The 15,424-nt window shown below is 44.5% G+C and overlaps 2 protein-coding genes across 5 annotated transcripts in view; one reads left to right on the forward strand and one right to left on the reverse strand.

Annotated features, from left to right (window-relative positions):
* Positions 1-10,613, forward strand: PRDX6 (peroxiredoxin 6). The gene is made up of 5 exons (XM_082226915.1): positions 1-159; positions 3,414-3,570; positions 7,377-7,523; positions 8,432-8,578; positions 10,142-10,613. The coding sequence occupies exons 1-5, from the start codon at positions 68-70 to the stop codon at positions 10,271-10,273; spliced, it is 675 nt and encodes a 224-aa protein (XP_082083041.1). The 5' UTR covers positions 1-67; the 3' UTR covers positions 10,274-10,613.
* Positions 5,168-15,424, reverse strand: part of ANKRD45 (ankyrin repeat domain 45) — a 25,331-nt gene continuing 15,074 nt past the window's right edge. For 3 of the 4 annotated variants that reach the window (XM_082226913.1, XM_082226911.1, XM_082226912.1), the window contains exons 6-7: positions 6,827-6,868; positions 5,168-5,649 (exon numbers count right to left, since the gene is read on the reverse strand). In XM_082226913.1, coding sequence (XP_082083039.1) covers positions 5,639-5,649; positions 6,827-6,868 — 53 coding nt within the window. In that variant the 3' untranslated portion in view covers positions 5,168-5,638. The remainder of the gene's footprint in view (positions 5,650-6,826; positions 6,869-15,424) is intronic. The other variant, XM_082226914.1, reaches the window with a different exon arrangement.

Below are 15,424 nucleotides of genomic sequence, written 5' to 3' on the forward strand. Positions count from 1 at the left end.
GCCCTGGTCTCGCTTCTGCCTCGCGCGCGCCGGACGCCCCTGAGCCGCCGCCGCCGCCGCCGCTGCCATGCCGGGCCTGCTGCTGGGCGACGAGGCGCCCAACTTCCACGCCGACACCACGCACGGCCCCCTCCGCTTCCACGACTTCCTGGGAAACTCGTGAGTAGCACCACGGCTGGCTCGCGCTCCTGAGGCTGGCGCTGCGCAGCTGCCCGCGCTCTCCTCCGCCGCCGCTTTCAGGGCCGGGGGGCTGGAAACGCCGCGGGGCCCCCGAGCTCGTGGCTGCTGCTCCCTGGGCGCAGAGCGGTGCTTCTCCGCACCCTCGGACTGCAGTGCCCAGGAGTCTCTGGGCGGGGAGCCGCGCACTTGAAGGTGTTTTCATGACCCCCCCCCTTCCCTTTTTTTGCAACCTGCCCCTTTGCGGGAAGGACCCCGGCAGCGGGAGGCTGGCGAGGAAGACGGGGCTGCTCCAGCTGTTGTCTCTCTCCCCCGCACCGCATCGCCTTCTTGGGAATAGCCCAATGCCTTAAGCGTCTTCTGTTACTCTCTTGCGTTTTTCTGAACGCATTCCCACTTTACTAGTATGCTGCATTGAATTAATATCCTAACAGGTGGGGTGCAAATAGTTGGAGTAAGTAAACAAATATACACAATTCCGTATAAAGTGAAGGAAGTGCAGGGCAACATGTGGAGCCAACCTTTGGCTTAGTGCGAGGGCTCTGAAGGGAGGGCTTGCAAGCTGCTCTGCTCATTCCTGTAGCTTTTTGCTACTACACTGCACTAAACTAAGCCAGGGTTGGGCTTGGTGTGTCCTCCAAACCAGGACTCATGGTTAGCTGTTCTTTGAGACCTTTAAGTGTTGGTAAGTCGTACAGTGGTACCTCGGGTTACAGACGCTTCAGGTTACAGACTCTGCTAACCCAGAAATATTACCCCGGGTTAAGAACTTTGCTTCAGGATGAGAACAGAAATTGTGTGGCAGTGGCGGGAGGCCCCATTAGCTAAAGTGGTGGTTCAGGTTAAGAACAGTTTCAGGTTAAGAATGGACCTCCAGAACGAATTAAGTACTTAACCCAAGGTACCACTGTATTCCTTTCACAATGCCTCCATGCCCAGTGATTGTAAAAAGATAAGTGAGATTCCAGTGCTGTATTTGAAATGCAGTACATGAGTGGCATTTCAAAAATGTTACCCATCAATGGTATGTTAAGCACTGTAATACAATCCTGTGGCATAGTCACAGAGCACACTATTTGGTCTTAAATATGCTAAATAGTCCTTAGGATTCCTTGAAGTGCTTATGATTTGGGCAGGTTTCCATCTTCAAGAATATTTTTTCAAACTCCTTGTTCACTAATAGGTTAGGCAAGAGAAATTATGCAGTGGTCTTAAAAAAATTCAGGGAATTTATTCAAATAGTATCTATACAGCTCTAATACAAAAAAGCACAAAAAGTTTAAATACACATACCATATTTCAAATAGCAGCAATAGGCTTCTTGTTCATAATTGATATAAAAATATGCTACACTCAGTATTATCTCTTTAGTTCAAATGTGTTATTCTTATTTAGTTGTACTAGAGATCACACAGTGACTTTGGAAAAGTACCCCCACCACTGCTAAAAGCAAGCTTGAGAACATTGTGTGCTGGAGCTTTTTCATGTGGGCAGCAAACAACAGAAACAGCTATTTTAAAAGATGCAGAAATATGAATGTTTCTAAATTCATGTTTAACTTGTATATCTTAAATTGCATTGCTAACTGACTCAGTAAATATTTGCTTTCTTTATAGCTGAGGAATGACACTGCAGTTCCTGAGTTTAAACAATAAAATTCATCTCCAATGCAGTGTTCTAACACGCAGTTGCAATAGTCAGGAGACTAAAGGGTAAATTTATGGTGCCTGACGCCACTTATTGAGGCTGAGTGTAATGTTTGACTAGAGAATGAACCTTTGCAACAGGAAGGTGTTGGCCAAGATGGCCTGGCAGAAGATGTTACTTGGCTACAGGGCAAATAAAATGCTTACTATATCCACTGAAATCTAGAGAAGCGTTATGAATGGGCTGCATAATTCGCTTTTTGATTTGGCTGTTGTACGGTCTGCAGTAATTCTAAACCACCTGTCAGGGCAATATTGTTGTAAAAAGCATGTTGAAACCAAACCTGATATTTCAGGGTTCCAAAGTACACCTAACCGACTCTGAGAGCTTCCTCTGCTTCTAGGATAACAGGAAGGTGCTTCTCTTCTCCCATGGCTAAGGCCTACGTGTTAGACTTACTGACGCTTCCTTAAGCAACTTTCTCAGTTCTTTCCCCTCACAACCAGTTCTCAGGGCAGCCATCATAAAGGGAAGACATCATTGGAGTAACATGCTTTCTTGCAAAAGGAAGCAGAACTTATCCAAATATTAAGACACCAACTGTGGAATGTCTCATGCAGCCAAGTGATCAAAGTTGCTTTTTAGTGTTCCTAGGCTTTGTTTTTAAAAAAGAAAGTAGGGGGCAGACTCTGGAAAGACATGAAAATCCTTAATTACTGGTTATCCCATTCTGTTAATGGAACCTTGACAAATTACCATCTGCTGAGTAAGCTTAATATCTGCTAGAAGTGGGACAGAAATCCTAGTTAGACACAATTTCAGTAGCTCTGGGACTTCTTCAAAACACCTTCTGAGTGGTCACTCCTTTTGAGTTATATATCTATGTGGTATTCATGCATTTATTTCCTCTTAGAATTCTGAGGCATATTGTCTAAAAAGTGTGTGCCTCCTGGAGGACTAGGGTGTAGAGTAGGGTATCTATTTCACGACACTCGGTGACTTTAATATCACCTTAATGTAGCAAAGGGGGAAGCAGTTTACAGTGAGGTTTGCACCCATAGCAGTAATGTGCTAAGCTGCCTAAAATGACAATGCCAGTACTTATTCAGATTGTTTGTACTATACAATTTGTACTATACAAAAGCACTGCTGACTCAGGATACCTTATCAAGCAGGAGCTGTCATTTTAATCAAATAATGTTGGCAGGCTGTGTACTATTGTGGAAAGCTATGGTGCGTGAGGCTCCCTGAAAGACTTGCAAAGGCAAGGAGTCCAGTTCTGAGGGGTGGAGGTAGTATTAGCCGTCAGTGGAGTGTCAACTGTGTGATGCTTCAGTTAAGAAGGTCATGGAGTCATGGAGACTGAAAACTCCAGTGAAGAATGAAACTCTTGCTGCTGCTGAAGGGAATGGATGTCAAAGTAAATATAAAAGTAGGGAGTCTAAAAAGGAAATTGGCTTAGTTTTAACTAACAGGAAAAAGAAACTTGAATTGTTCGGTCTGATTAGGAGGTCTTAAATAAGCTTTGCACGACTTGATTTCAGTGTTACCCTACCCATCAAGACAATGCCATGTTGTTTTTCTTTCAGATGGGGCATCCTGTTCTCTCATCCACGAGATTTTACACCCGTGTGTACAACAGAGCTTGGCAGAGCAGCAAAGCTGGCACCAGAGTTTGCAAAGCGTAACATTAAAATGATAGCCCTCTCTATTGATGATGTCAAAGACCATCTCTGTTGGAGCAAGGTATTATGGAGATAAATAGCAGCATAAATCAACTGAAGAAGTGTAGGACTTGCAGGCTTGGCTCACACATGGACTTACACACCCCACCCTCCCACCCTTCTCTGAAAAGAAGAGAAGCTTCTGCCACTGGCGGAGGAAGAGGCGTGCGGGGAGAGCGCCCCGCCCCTGGCAGCGCGATCCTGGCGGGGAGCCATCAAGGCTGCCCCACCCGCGCTGGGCACCACGCTCCTGCGGACGGCGTGCCACGCCCCTGGGACACGCACCAGCCCTGCCCCCACCTGCTCTCTGCCCCCCAGTGCCGGAGCATGGAGCTCCACCACTGGCTTCTGCATCAGTTTAACCAGAGTTTAGCATTACAACTGAATCCTAAATGGTGGTTGAACCAAACTATTGCCTTTTGAAACAAACCAGGTTCATAAACCGTGATTTGAAATTGGTTTGTTTCCACTAATTGTAATTAAGAATAACTGCAGTTTGTTTCTGTTTGGATGTTGTGACAAGCTGCAGTTAATGCATGTCGAAAGTAAAAGCTCCCAAAATCCTGGCAGATGTGCCAGAGTGTATTGCTAAATGTAGAGGCAATATTGTATCAAAAGTATATCCAACACTAAAGCTGTTATATGCTGCTATACTAATAACTTTGCTGATCTGACACATGGGCTATTCTGTGACAATAATAGTGATGTTCCTTGTATAATATGGTTCCGAAACAAGAACTATCAGATAGACAGTAGCTTCATAAAACTCAAGACTAGAACCAAGTTGATCCCTTTACATTGATAACTTGCAGTCCCTGAATGCAGTCCATTTATAAAATGGATTAAGATTAGTCTTCTTAGTGATGCTGATGCATGCTAGAGCTCCACAAGGCAGAACACTGGCATCTAGCTCTAAAGTGGACACAGAACCTCAGATTAAATCTGCACTGTGTTCCAAAACTGGGCGCCATGATTAGGAGCAGGGGGCTATGAAGTAAGCAGTGGATGTCTTGGAAGGCTGCAGCTAATGTGCCTGTTTGAGCATGTAACTGAAATAATTTGCATTACATTTTCATGAGTAGGGTGAATGAATTTTTTATTGTTTAGTAATCTATGAATACTATTCTATAGTATAAATTGTTGCTGTTCTGTTCGAAACCAGTCTTTACACTATATTTGGACTTTACTGTGGAATTGAAAACAATTAACAATGGGTTTGTTTTGAATTTTTTTTGCATATTGCTTGTTAAAAGAAAACGTTCTGCTTAAATTGACTTTGAGGAATTAACTGCCCTTTTACTTAGAAGGATCTATCTGCCTCAGTTTGTGATGTGTAAAATGATTAAAGTCTAGTCACAAATATACCAGGAAGTGTCCCTTGCCAAGTTGTCCAATATGTTCTTTTAAAATGCGGTGCCAACTAGCTGGTATTGCCACCCTGTCAAACCAGTCAGTTGTCCGAGAGCACAAGGGAAAGGCTGTTGTGAAGCCATATTATGTGGTGGAGAGAGTTATTTCAGGACAGAACTCTTTGTTAGGCAAATATGTTCTCCTTCCAAGGCTCTGCTTGACACTTTCTCTAGATAATGAAGTACATATAAAGCAAATGCAAAATAAGATTGTATAAACTTGAGAATATATTTTATTAGAAATATATGGAACTGTTCTATTTTGTTTTGGATCCAGGGCAGTAATAACAAATTGAATATTGCAGTTATATTTAAAATGGAAGTGTGCCATTTCACTAGTTGTCAAAGGTGAAAACTAATTCTGGTCTGTTAAAAAGAAATCGTAGCAGTATCATGACTCCTTTATTAGGTTCAGCTTAAAAGCCAAAGTAGCGAGGAAGTATTTGAAAGCTTATTTGTGACTAGTTGGTCCTATTAAAACAAAAAGAAAGTGTTTCTCTAGAGAGTATGGACATCTGGTGGTTGAATAATAGGATATAAGGAGAAAAATAAAAGTTATGTCACATTTTATGAACAAAGGTTGCCTGTCTTCAGAAGATATTGTAGCTAGGTGAATAGTAGCATTTGTGTTGAGACTTCAGTTGAACATCAAGATGCCATCTGTGTTGACTGAAAAACTTTTTAATGTTCTGCTGAGGAAAAAATGCATATATATTAGTTTTGCGTAGAATTAAGTTTCAAACAAAAGTTAACACTTGGAAATGAAGCCTTTGATTTCATTTGCACTCCATGCTGACTTCAAGACTGACTCTAGATTGACTGTAAGATTCTCTAGTCTAGAACATATCACTTAAGTTCACTTGCAGATCACTAATGTGTCCTGGGAACTTGCAGGACACCTCAAAGGAGTTACTCAAATCAAAGGTTCTTCTTTTGGTGTGTGTCTTAAATCTTCCACCTTAAGCTTTATGCATAAGGTTCAGGCAAATGGGGGAAAGCAGTATTAGATTATTCTAAATAATATATAGAAGGGACGCGGGTGGCGCTGTGGGCTAAAGCCTCAGCGCCTAGGGCTTGCCGATCGAAAGGTCGGCGGTTCGAATCCCCGCGGCGGGGTGCGCTCCCGCTGCTCGGTCCCAGCGCCTGCCCACCTAGCAGTTCGAAAGCACCCCCGGGGGCAAGTAGATAAATAGGTACCGCTTACCAGCGGGAAGGTAAACGGCGTTCCGTGTGCGGCTCTGGCTCGCCAGAGCAGCGTTGTCACGCTGGCCACGTGACCCGGAAGTGTCTTCGGACAGCGCTGGCCCCCGGCCAATAGATGTGAGATGGGCGCACAAACCCCAGAGTCTGTCAAGACTGGCCCTTTCGGGCAGGGGTACCTTTACCTTTTAAATAATATATAGTATGTTACACTTTTAGGCCTCCTGTTGATGATGATGTTTAAACTGCTTAGTCACTTCTTTGTCATATCTTTGTCAATAATTTCTTTGTCATAACTTTGCTACTGCCTTCTCTGCCAGTTCCCTCCACTCTTTATGTGTGACATGCTTTATGGCTAGTTCCTTAGTGCAACTGCACTCAGCTAGTGGCCTTTCTCCCATGCAGCCTGTGAGTCAGCCTGCACTCTCACTTGAGCGGAGGCGTACAGAATCTTACTTGTATAATATCTGAAAAAAAAGTTTTAACAGTTTCTGCACCAGTACAGTTTCTGTAGTGGTAAACATGCTGCTATCGCCAAAGCCCTCTAGAATACTTCTTACAAACAGATTGATCATTAGCAACTTGCTGTCAAGTACTTACTGTTGGGCTGAATGAGATTGGTAATCATGATTATCTGTGACTCTAGTTGTAGTTTACAGTGTCACTTACCTAAAGGAGTCCCCATTTTTTTGTTGACGGAGTCTTGCACACCTGCATCAACAATGAAATATTTTAGCCCTGTCCTCAAACAGGCGGACAATGTGTGCTTTGCTTGAGTGACATACCTAATTTCTAAGTTACCATGCGTAGGGTTAGGCTGAACGTGTCATATAATTCCGTGGAACTTACATGTAAGGCCTAGATCTCACTGAGAGGGTAAGCCTGGGCTTGGGCTGTAGACCACTTCAGATTTCAGGGGCAGCTTCACTTGACTGAGGCTTCAATCCTATACAGGCTTAAAACCTGGTAAAAAGTGCAATTAAACTGAATGGAACCAAACAGATGTGCATAGGTTTGAACTGTGGATTTCTCTATAAAGAAAATGCTGTTTAAACACAGAAAACTGGTTTGTTGGCAAGAAGCCTTGAACCCTCTTCCTGGATTGCTTTTTAAAGATACCGCTGTATACCAGGAATACGAGTCATGTGAATACCACTTGTCGTCTTTCCTATGTTCTTTTGTACCAGTGACACAACACTAACAATTTTCTCCCCTGTAGGACATCAATGCCTACAATGGAGACGAGGCCAAAGAGCAGCTCCCCTTTCCCATAATTGCTGACTCAAAACGGGAGCTTGCAGTCCAGCTGGGCATGCTAGACCCAGATGAGAGAGACAAGGATGGTATTCCTCTGACGGCCCGTGTGGTAAGTATTGAGGGTCTCTAACACTGCAGGCTGCAATTAGCTTTTCATTCTTTGTATTATGGGATGGACAAACCTTTAGCCTCCAAGGGCCACGTGTGATGATGGGTGGGTGCTTAGGATCAGGCTAGTGACCCATCTAGTCCAGGATCCTGTTCTCGCAGTGGCCAACCAGAGCCTGCAGGAAGGCTGGAAGCGAGACCTGAGTGCAACAGCCCTCTCTCCTTGGGGGCCAGAAGCCAGTTGATGTGGCTGGCAGTGCCTTGGGCTGTTAATTCAAACACATGCTCATGCACACACACACTCATATTCATTCTCATTAATTCACACTTTCTCACACCAACAGCTGGACACCAGGGATAGACTATTTTGGGACAGCAAAACTGATTGGATTTGGAACACTGGAGAATGATTGAATCCCCAATGTTCCCATCTGGGGGGAAATGTTGGTGGGGTCATAGCCACACTATTTTCTGCTTTTTTAGAATTGACAGTCATTTTGTGACTCACACTCACCAAAGTACTTTCTCTAAATTCCGAAGTTACCAAAAAAGATGGGTGATTCTAGGGTAGTATTATTCCTGTCTTTTAGATCAGTTACCTTGTGGGGAGAAGCTGCTAACCTTCAGAGATATTCAAAATTCTTTTGAAATCTTCCCAGTTTTACCAGAAAATAAATTTTATCACTTTTGCCTGTTTAGGACTACAAATTCAGGGCAGAAATATTACAGTCAGATCATTGTATGCCAGAAGTCAGATGAGAACACTTCCTGTAAAGTAGACCTTTCTGCTACAGACAACTATAGTTCCAAAATATTTTTGAAAAGGAGTGAATGTGAGGGATGAGTTGTAAAAGAATAGCTCATCTGGCATGATTTTCAGGTTCTCATTCTGTGGCTTTGCTTTTATAGGTATTCGTCTTTGGCCCGGACAAGAAACTCAAACTCTCTATCCTCTACCCAGCAACCACTGGCAGAAACTTTGATGAGATTCTAAGAGTGGTCGATTCCCTACAGCTAACAGCTGCTAAGAAGGTTGCTACCCCAGTTGATTGGAAGGTAACTATACTTTGTTAACATTAAATCCTGAAGTTTCCTCACACTGTCAGATAGCAGTACCCTGCTACATATGTGAGTCTAAATTCAGCTTCTGTCTTCTGGGAAGGGGAAGTTGCATCCAGTTCAATTAGGATAAACTAACTAGGGAACAGCGCAGTAAGCGTGAATATGTTGTTACTTTTATTCAGTTAGCTAGAGCAACTTACCCCGGGAGTCCCAGTGATACCATTATTATTGACCTAAATAATTTGCTGAAGGAGGGCCACTTACTCCTTTTGGTTTCTGAAAAGATCAGCAGATATGCCTCTGAAAGCTTCAATTGAGTCACCAAGGCATTGTCTTTAGGGACCAGATAGTGGGACTTTTGAACCCTGCTGCTCTGTTTCCCCTTCTGGCTCTTGATCCATATTCCACTATCCCTGTAAATTACAGTTCCTGATTTACAGTGTCAGCATAAGCTGTTCAGATGAACAGTTTGATAACTAAATTGACCAATTTCCAACTGTGGGTTCTGGGACTATATAGATTTTATTGTACATTATGAAAGTGTGGTATTGAACATTATTTACAACACAATCTTATGCAGGTTTACTAGGTAAGCGTGCCTAGGAATGCAGCTTGGTTTATTCAGTACATTTATATACTTCCTTTCTACCATGGCATTAAAGGTAGTTCACATAGTTTAGATTGTACACTGCCTTTAGTGGCTTCACAGAAAGACAGTATATAATGCAGTACAAAAATGAAAGAACGATGAAACTGTCTCTGGCCATTGGCGTATGGTCTTTTGCCTTCCCTTAGGGCACACAGATACTTTTATTTTATTTACATCCTTTTAAAAGACCAACTTTGCCTTGAACTGATGATGTGTGTGTGAGATTTTCATTGCTTGACTGAAACTGGCTCCTGCATTTGTGCAATTTTATACAGCTGGCATTTATCTGTAGTACCATATTGGCCCGAATATAAGCCACACTTTTTCCCCAAATCCCAATCCAGAAAAGTTAAAGTGCGGCTTATATTCACAACCTTATGATATTGCTGCTGAAACAGCTGCCCAGGAAGTCTATCTGGGGTGTGGGACAACAGCGCGCCACCCACCTGCAACTCCCAAGCCGGTTTGGGGAGGCAGCGTTGGAGGCAGTAGTGTCGGGAGGTGGGCATGCAGCGCAGTCGGAACTGGCGAGCGCCTCCCCCCCTCCCCCCCCCCGTTCTGGGTGGCAAAGCCAGGAGGTGGGCCGCACCCGCAAATAAGCCTTGAATTTTAAAGGTCATGCTTATTTGTGGGTGCGTCTTATATTCGGGCCAATATGGTATGTAGGGTTTGTCTGTTTGCATATTACATATGCATTGGGGAATATCCATGTGGGAAACTGAATATATACTCCAACTTCAGTGAAAGCTTCTATGTAAGAGGATCAGTGTGTTTTTCAGAAATGCAATAAGTTTAACAGACTGGAGGTTCTGGTCTTCACTGACAGAATGGGAGGATCAGAGGGTCTGCAGCTCTCTTTAAGTATGGCACTTCTTACTAAAAGTCTCCCCTCCTTCTTTCCTCATAAGCCTGGGGACCAGGTCATGGTGATTCCAAGTGTACCAGAAGAAGAGGCTGACAAGCTCTTTCCAGGAGGAGTTTGCACCAAAGAACTTCCATCAGGAAAGAAATACCTGCGTTACACCCCTCAGCCTCAATAGCAACTGTGAAGAGATCGAACAAACCAGAATGCTGATCACAGGGGCTTTGTAGGAAAAGCTGCATTAACTATCTTGTGTGGAAGTAGATTTGCCAAGCACACAATATTTAGAAGAGTGACTGAATCCCAGCTAGTCATCATGGGGTTGTTCTGTTCAGACATGTGATCAGTTGTCATGGGTTTATTTTAAATGAATAATCAGTTTTCTGTTCTTTAGCCATGTATAAACACACTTTTCGGATAACAGATTATTTCTTTGTCACTGAAAAATTTAGTAAGTGGGCAAACAATCTCTCGTACTGCTATGTGCAGAAAATCTCAAAATAAAACTGTTCAGCTAACCACTGTACGGGCTGTGGGGTCAAATGAGGTAGGGTTCTTGAGCACATTTCACTACAAATGATTGTGACTAATTGTTTGCACAGCTGAAGCTTGTTGCAGTTTTCCTGGGCCTTGATTTCAAATTAATTTGTTCTACTAAGCAAATGCCTAATCTGGAAAGGCTTGTATTAACTACCCAGTCTGTATTGGTTACATTGGATAGATGGCTATACCAAAAGGACTTTCAGCCTTTTTTCAGGAAATAAAACTAGCTATTAAAATGTGTTGTCTGCTATCCACTAATTCTTTAATATATAAAATCATGCATTTTTGAAATACAAATTGTGCAGCATAGACGGTCTCTATTCAGATCAGCTAATATAAACTGGGAATCCCCCTCAAATAATCTGTTTAGGCCTACCGTATTTTTTGCCCTATAAGGCGCACCGGCCCATAGGACGCACCTAGTTTTCAGGGGGGGAAATCAAGGAAAAAAATATTATCCCCCCCCCCCCCGTAGCTCTGGGAGCAGCGGACAGGCTGCACGCAGCCTATGCGCTACTCCAAGACCTTCTCCCTGCTTTTGCGGGAGGTGGAGGAATTCCCCCATCTCCCGCAAAAGCCCACAGGAGGGAGAAGGGACTGACTCAGCCAGTCAGTCCCTTCTCCCTCCTTCGGGAAAAGCCCCCAAGAGCTGCGCAGCCTTTAAAGAGCGCGCAACTCAAAGTGGGGTCGGAGCAGCGCGAAGGCGTCGCTCGCCTTCCCGCTACCCCCCATCCTCTGCGGCTGGCGATGGGGGAAGCGCTCCACTCCCCCACCGCCAGCCTCAAAGAGCAGACTCTCCTGGCTTCAGCGAAAGCAATGCGAAGCCTCCAGAGCAGGCTTCGAATTGCTATCGCTGAAGCCAAGAAGCCTGCATTCGCCCCATAAGACGCACACACATTTCCCATTTCATTTTTGAAGGGGAAAAAGTGCGTCCTATAGGGCGAAAAATACGGTAACTAGAATAACAATGCTAGAATGGAAGCATGACTGTAGAGCAGGGGTGGCAAACCTGTGGCCTTCCACTATGTTCCTGGACTCCCATCAATCCCAGTCAGCCTGGCCAAAGAGAACTGTAGTCATCAGCATTTGGAGGGCCACAGGTTAGGTTGCTAGAGGTTTCTATAAAATATTGATAAACATGCCCCTCATCATAATGGACCACAGTCATACTCCACCAGTTTTTTTCTTTCTGCTGGCATCTGTTCATGAGAAACTGAGGTTTTCAACCTTTTTGAGTCCACGGCTCCCTTGACCAACTACATTCTCTGCAGCTCCCTTGTGGGGAAAAGTGCTCTGAGCCTCAGAAGCCCAGTTATGTCACCCGTTGCCTGCAGAGCCAGCAACCCCTCGCCCCTTTTTGAATGCCCTCCCTTGTGGAGTGTTCCCTCAGCCTCCTCTCCGTAGGAGTCGTCCTGGCAGCCGCTGCTGCTGCCCCAGTCTCTGAGCCGCCCTCCCCAACCCAAAGAGAGCTGTCTCCTCACACTGCCCCACAGGGGCCTGAGAAGAGGATGCCCCCAGCCTTAGCGGCCCAATGGAAAAGAGCCAAAGGTGAATATGAGGCCGGCACTTTACTCACCTTGGGTGGCAGCAGCGGGCACCACCAGTCCTGCATGGCAGAAAGGCCCCCCTTTGGCACTGAGCTCTCAGCTGCCAGGCAGGAAATGCACACAGCAAGCACAAGAAAGGCCATCATGGTGCCTGCCTACCCTACCTCTCGCTTGTCTGCCCATTTCCAACAGCAAAGGCTGGTGGGCTGACTGGCTGGCCGGCCTCCCTCACCCACTTGCTTGCTTACTCAGCTCCTGGCAACCAGCACCCCCTGGCCAAGCCCCAGAGGCACCATTCACCTGGGGAGCTTGGAGCCAGGGCTGCTGCCACAAACAGCCACACAAGCCTTTGGAAGGTAGAGGTGAGAGGGTCTTGAGGGAGGGAGGGAGGGATGGAAAGAAAGAGGAACAGAGGCCAGTGTTGTCCACAATACGCCTGACCATCATTCAAGGCACCCCAGGGTGCCACGACACCCTGGTAGAAAACCATTGGAAAACAACATCTTAAATTTTGCAGCAAATTTTGGGTACAAGTTGCCTTGCAACACTTTTGGAGCTAGCAGCATCACCAAGACCACTTTCCATACCTGTTTTGGTACTGTAAATTTAATGAACCCCTGGGGGTTCAAGTGCCATATTTAATATTAGCAGTGCCTGTATTTCCTACTAGGGCCTAAATAGCTGTGATATGACGCATCTATTATAAGATTTTCTGATCTTTGATCAGAGCAGCACTGCTGGAAGAGTGTTGTTTAAACTTTCCCCCTTCATTTTCCCTTGGTTCGCGCTATGGCTTTTTGAAAAAATGAATTGTTAGAGCGCCTGCATTTTGTAAACTTCATCTTGAATGCATTATTTGGTCTTGCTTTTAGTCACTCTGACTTTTCTACCCTATGCTGCTGTTACCAGCAAAGAGTGCTTTCAACTCCTAAGAGCATCTACTGCTTAAATATTGCAAACAGCAGTGGAATGTCGTCAAACCTGCTGCAGAAAGGGAAAGGCTTATATCATGCCTACCTCTGCTTTAAACACTTCAGCTATTGGATTTTTAAAAGTGCACTGGAGCATTTAATGACTTTTTACAATTTGAAAAGGGCTGCATAAGAAGATTAGTTGTATGAGCAGGAACAATGTGCTCCTGGGGCCGAGCCTTTTAAGTATTCCCTAGCTCAGGCCTTTGCTGGTTCTCATCAGAAAAAGTTGAATGTGGAAGAGGAGAAGAGAACCAACAAAACTTTATGAGACTAGGAAGTATTTTGTAGAAAGGCATTAATTCTAATAAAGTGATCCTACAGGCTTGCTAAGAAGAAAAGTTGCAGGCAGATTCCAAAAGGCAGGGCTCACATTGCTTAGCTGCATAATTTTATTATGCTTATCACGGAAGAGGAAGAAGAAGAAGAAGAAGAAGAAGAAGAAGAAGAAGAAGAAGAAGAAGCCGCCAAGACCGAGCTCAGGGCGGCTGACACCAGGTATAAAAACAATTGATTGAAATACAACTTAAAAACAAGATTAAAATGCAACATTAAAACATCAAATGCAGCCTCATTTCAGTAGGAACTCAAATCAAAAACTTTTGGGGGGATGAAAACATCAAGTCATCACCAAGGCCAGCTATCCAGACTGGTCCTACGTGGGCCAGAAAAAGCCAGGGAAGTCCCCAAATAGGAGTTCCATCACAGAAAGCGAAAGGAAAAAGGAAAGAGGGGGAGGGGATCAAGCTGATTCCAAGCCAAAGGCCAGGCGGAACAACTCTGTCTTACAGGCCCTGTGGAAAGAAATCAGATCCTGCAGGGCCCTGGTCTCATGAGACAGAGCGTTCCACCAGGCCAGAGCCAGTGTTGAAAAGACCCTGGCTCTGGTTGAGGCTAATCTGTCTTCCTTAGGGCCTGGGACCTCTAGGGTGTTAGTATTTATGGACCTTAAGGTCCTCCTTATAACTGTACAGTGTCTTCCATAGTAGATTAAAGAGCATACTTCTGACAGGTGGTGAATGTGTGCATTTACCAATATGAACTATGCTACAATAATTAAAAAACAATTAGACATTGTGGTCCTGGTAGACCACAAGCATAACACGAGCCAACAGTGTGATGCAGAAACAAAAAAAGCTAATGCTATTCTAGGCTTCATCAACAGAAGTCTAGTGTCCAGATCAGGAGAAACAATAGTACCACTCTTCTGCCTTGGTCAGACCACACCTGGAATGCTGTGTCCAATTCTGGGCACCACAATCTAGAAAAGGATGTTGACAAGCTGGAACATGTATAGAGGAGGGCAACCAAGATGATCAAGGGACTTGGAAACCAAGCCGTAGAGGAACGGTTGAAGGAGCTGGGTATGTTTAGCCTGGAAAAGTGAAGACTAAGAAGAGATGATAGCCATCTTCAAATATCTCAAGGACTGTAACATTAAAGATGCAGCAAGCTGCTTGTCTCCTGCTCTGGAGGTTAGGACTCAAACCAGTGGCTTCAACTTACAAGAAAGGAGATTCCAACTAAACATCAATAAAAACTTTCTGACAATAAGAGCTGTTCAACAGTGGAATGGTCTCCCTCAAGAGATTTTAAAGCAGATATTGGATAGCCATCTGTCATGGATACTTTAGTTGAGATTCCTACATTGCAGGGGGTTGGACTAGATGACCCTTGGGATCCCTAGCAACTCTACAATTGTATTATAAAATTAAAACGATATACCTATATAAAATCTGTTCAAAGCATACACATACTTAACAATAGAAACAGCACAACATCAGCCCTTTCATTAAAAGCAGTTTTCAAAAGCCTGCTGGAACAAGAAGGTATTTACCAGCTGGCGGAAGAACAACATGGAGGGAGCCAGTCTAGCTTCTCTAGGGAGGGAGTTCCAAAGTATAGGAGCAATCACTGAGAAGGCCCTTTCCTAGTTATAGATCACAGCCACCACTTCGAATTGTGTCCGGAAACAGACGGGAAGCCAGTGGAGCGCTTCTATCAAGGGAGTCGTCTGCCCCCTATAACCAGCCCCAGTCAGTAATCTGGCTGCAGCTCTCTGAGCCAGTCAAAGTTTCAAAGCACTTTTCAAAGGCAGACCCTCGTAGAGCACATTGCAGTAATCCAAATGAGATATAACAAAGGTTAGTGTCATTGTGGCCAAATCAGATACAGTGGTGCCCCACAAGACGAATGCCTCGCAAGACGGAAAACTCGCTAGACGAAAGGGTTTTCCATTTTGGAGGTGCTTCGCAAAACGAATCTCCT

The sequence above is a fragment of the Podarcis vaucheri genome (assembly GCF_965113315.1).
Source record: "Podarcis vaucheri genome assembly, chromosome: 6".
NCBI classification, from domain to species: Eukaryota; Metazoa; Chordata; class Lepidosauria; order Squamata; family Lacertidae; genus Podarcis; species Podarcis vaucheri.

Excerpts from the sequence above, each read along its gene's own strand:
- PRDX6 (XM_082226915.1), top strand. The coding sequence starts at position 68 with ATGCCGGGCCTGCTGCTGGGCGACGAGGCGCCCAACTTCCACGCCGAC. Across the intron at positions 3,571-7,376 it reads ACCATCTCTGTTGGAGCAAG|GACATCAATGCCTACAATGG; the intron begins GTATTATGGAGA and ends TCTCCCCTGTAG. Across the intron at positions 8,579-10,141 it reads CTACCCCAGTTGATTGGAAG|CCTGGGGACCAGGTCATGGT; the intron begins GTAACTATACTT and ends TTTCCTCATAAG.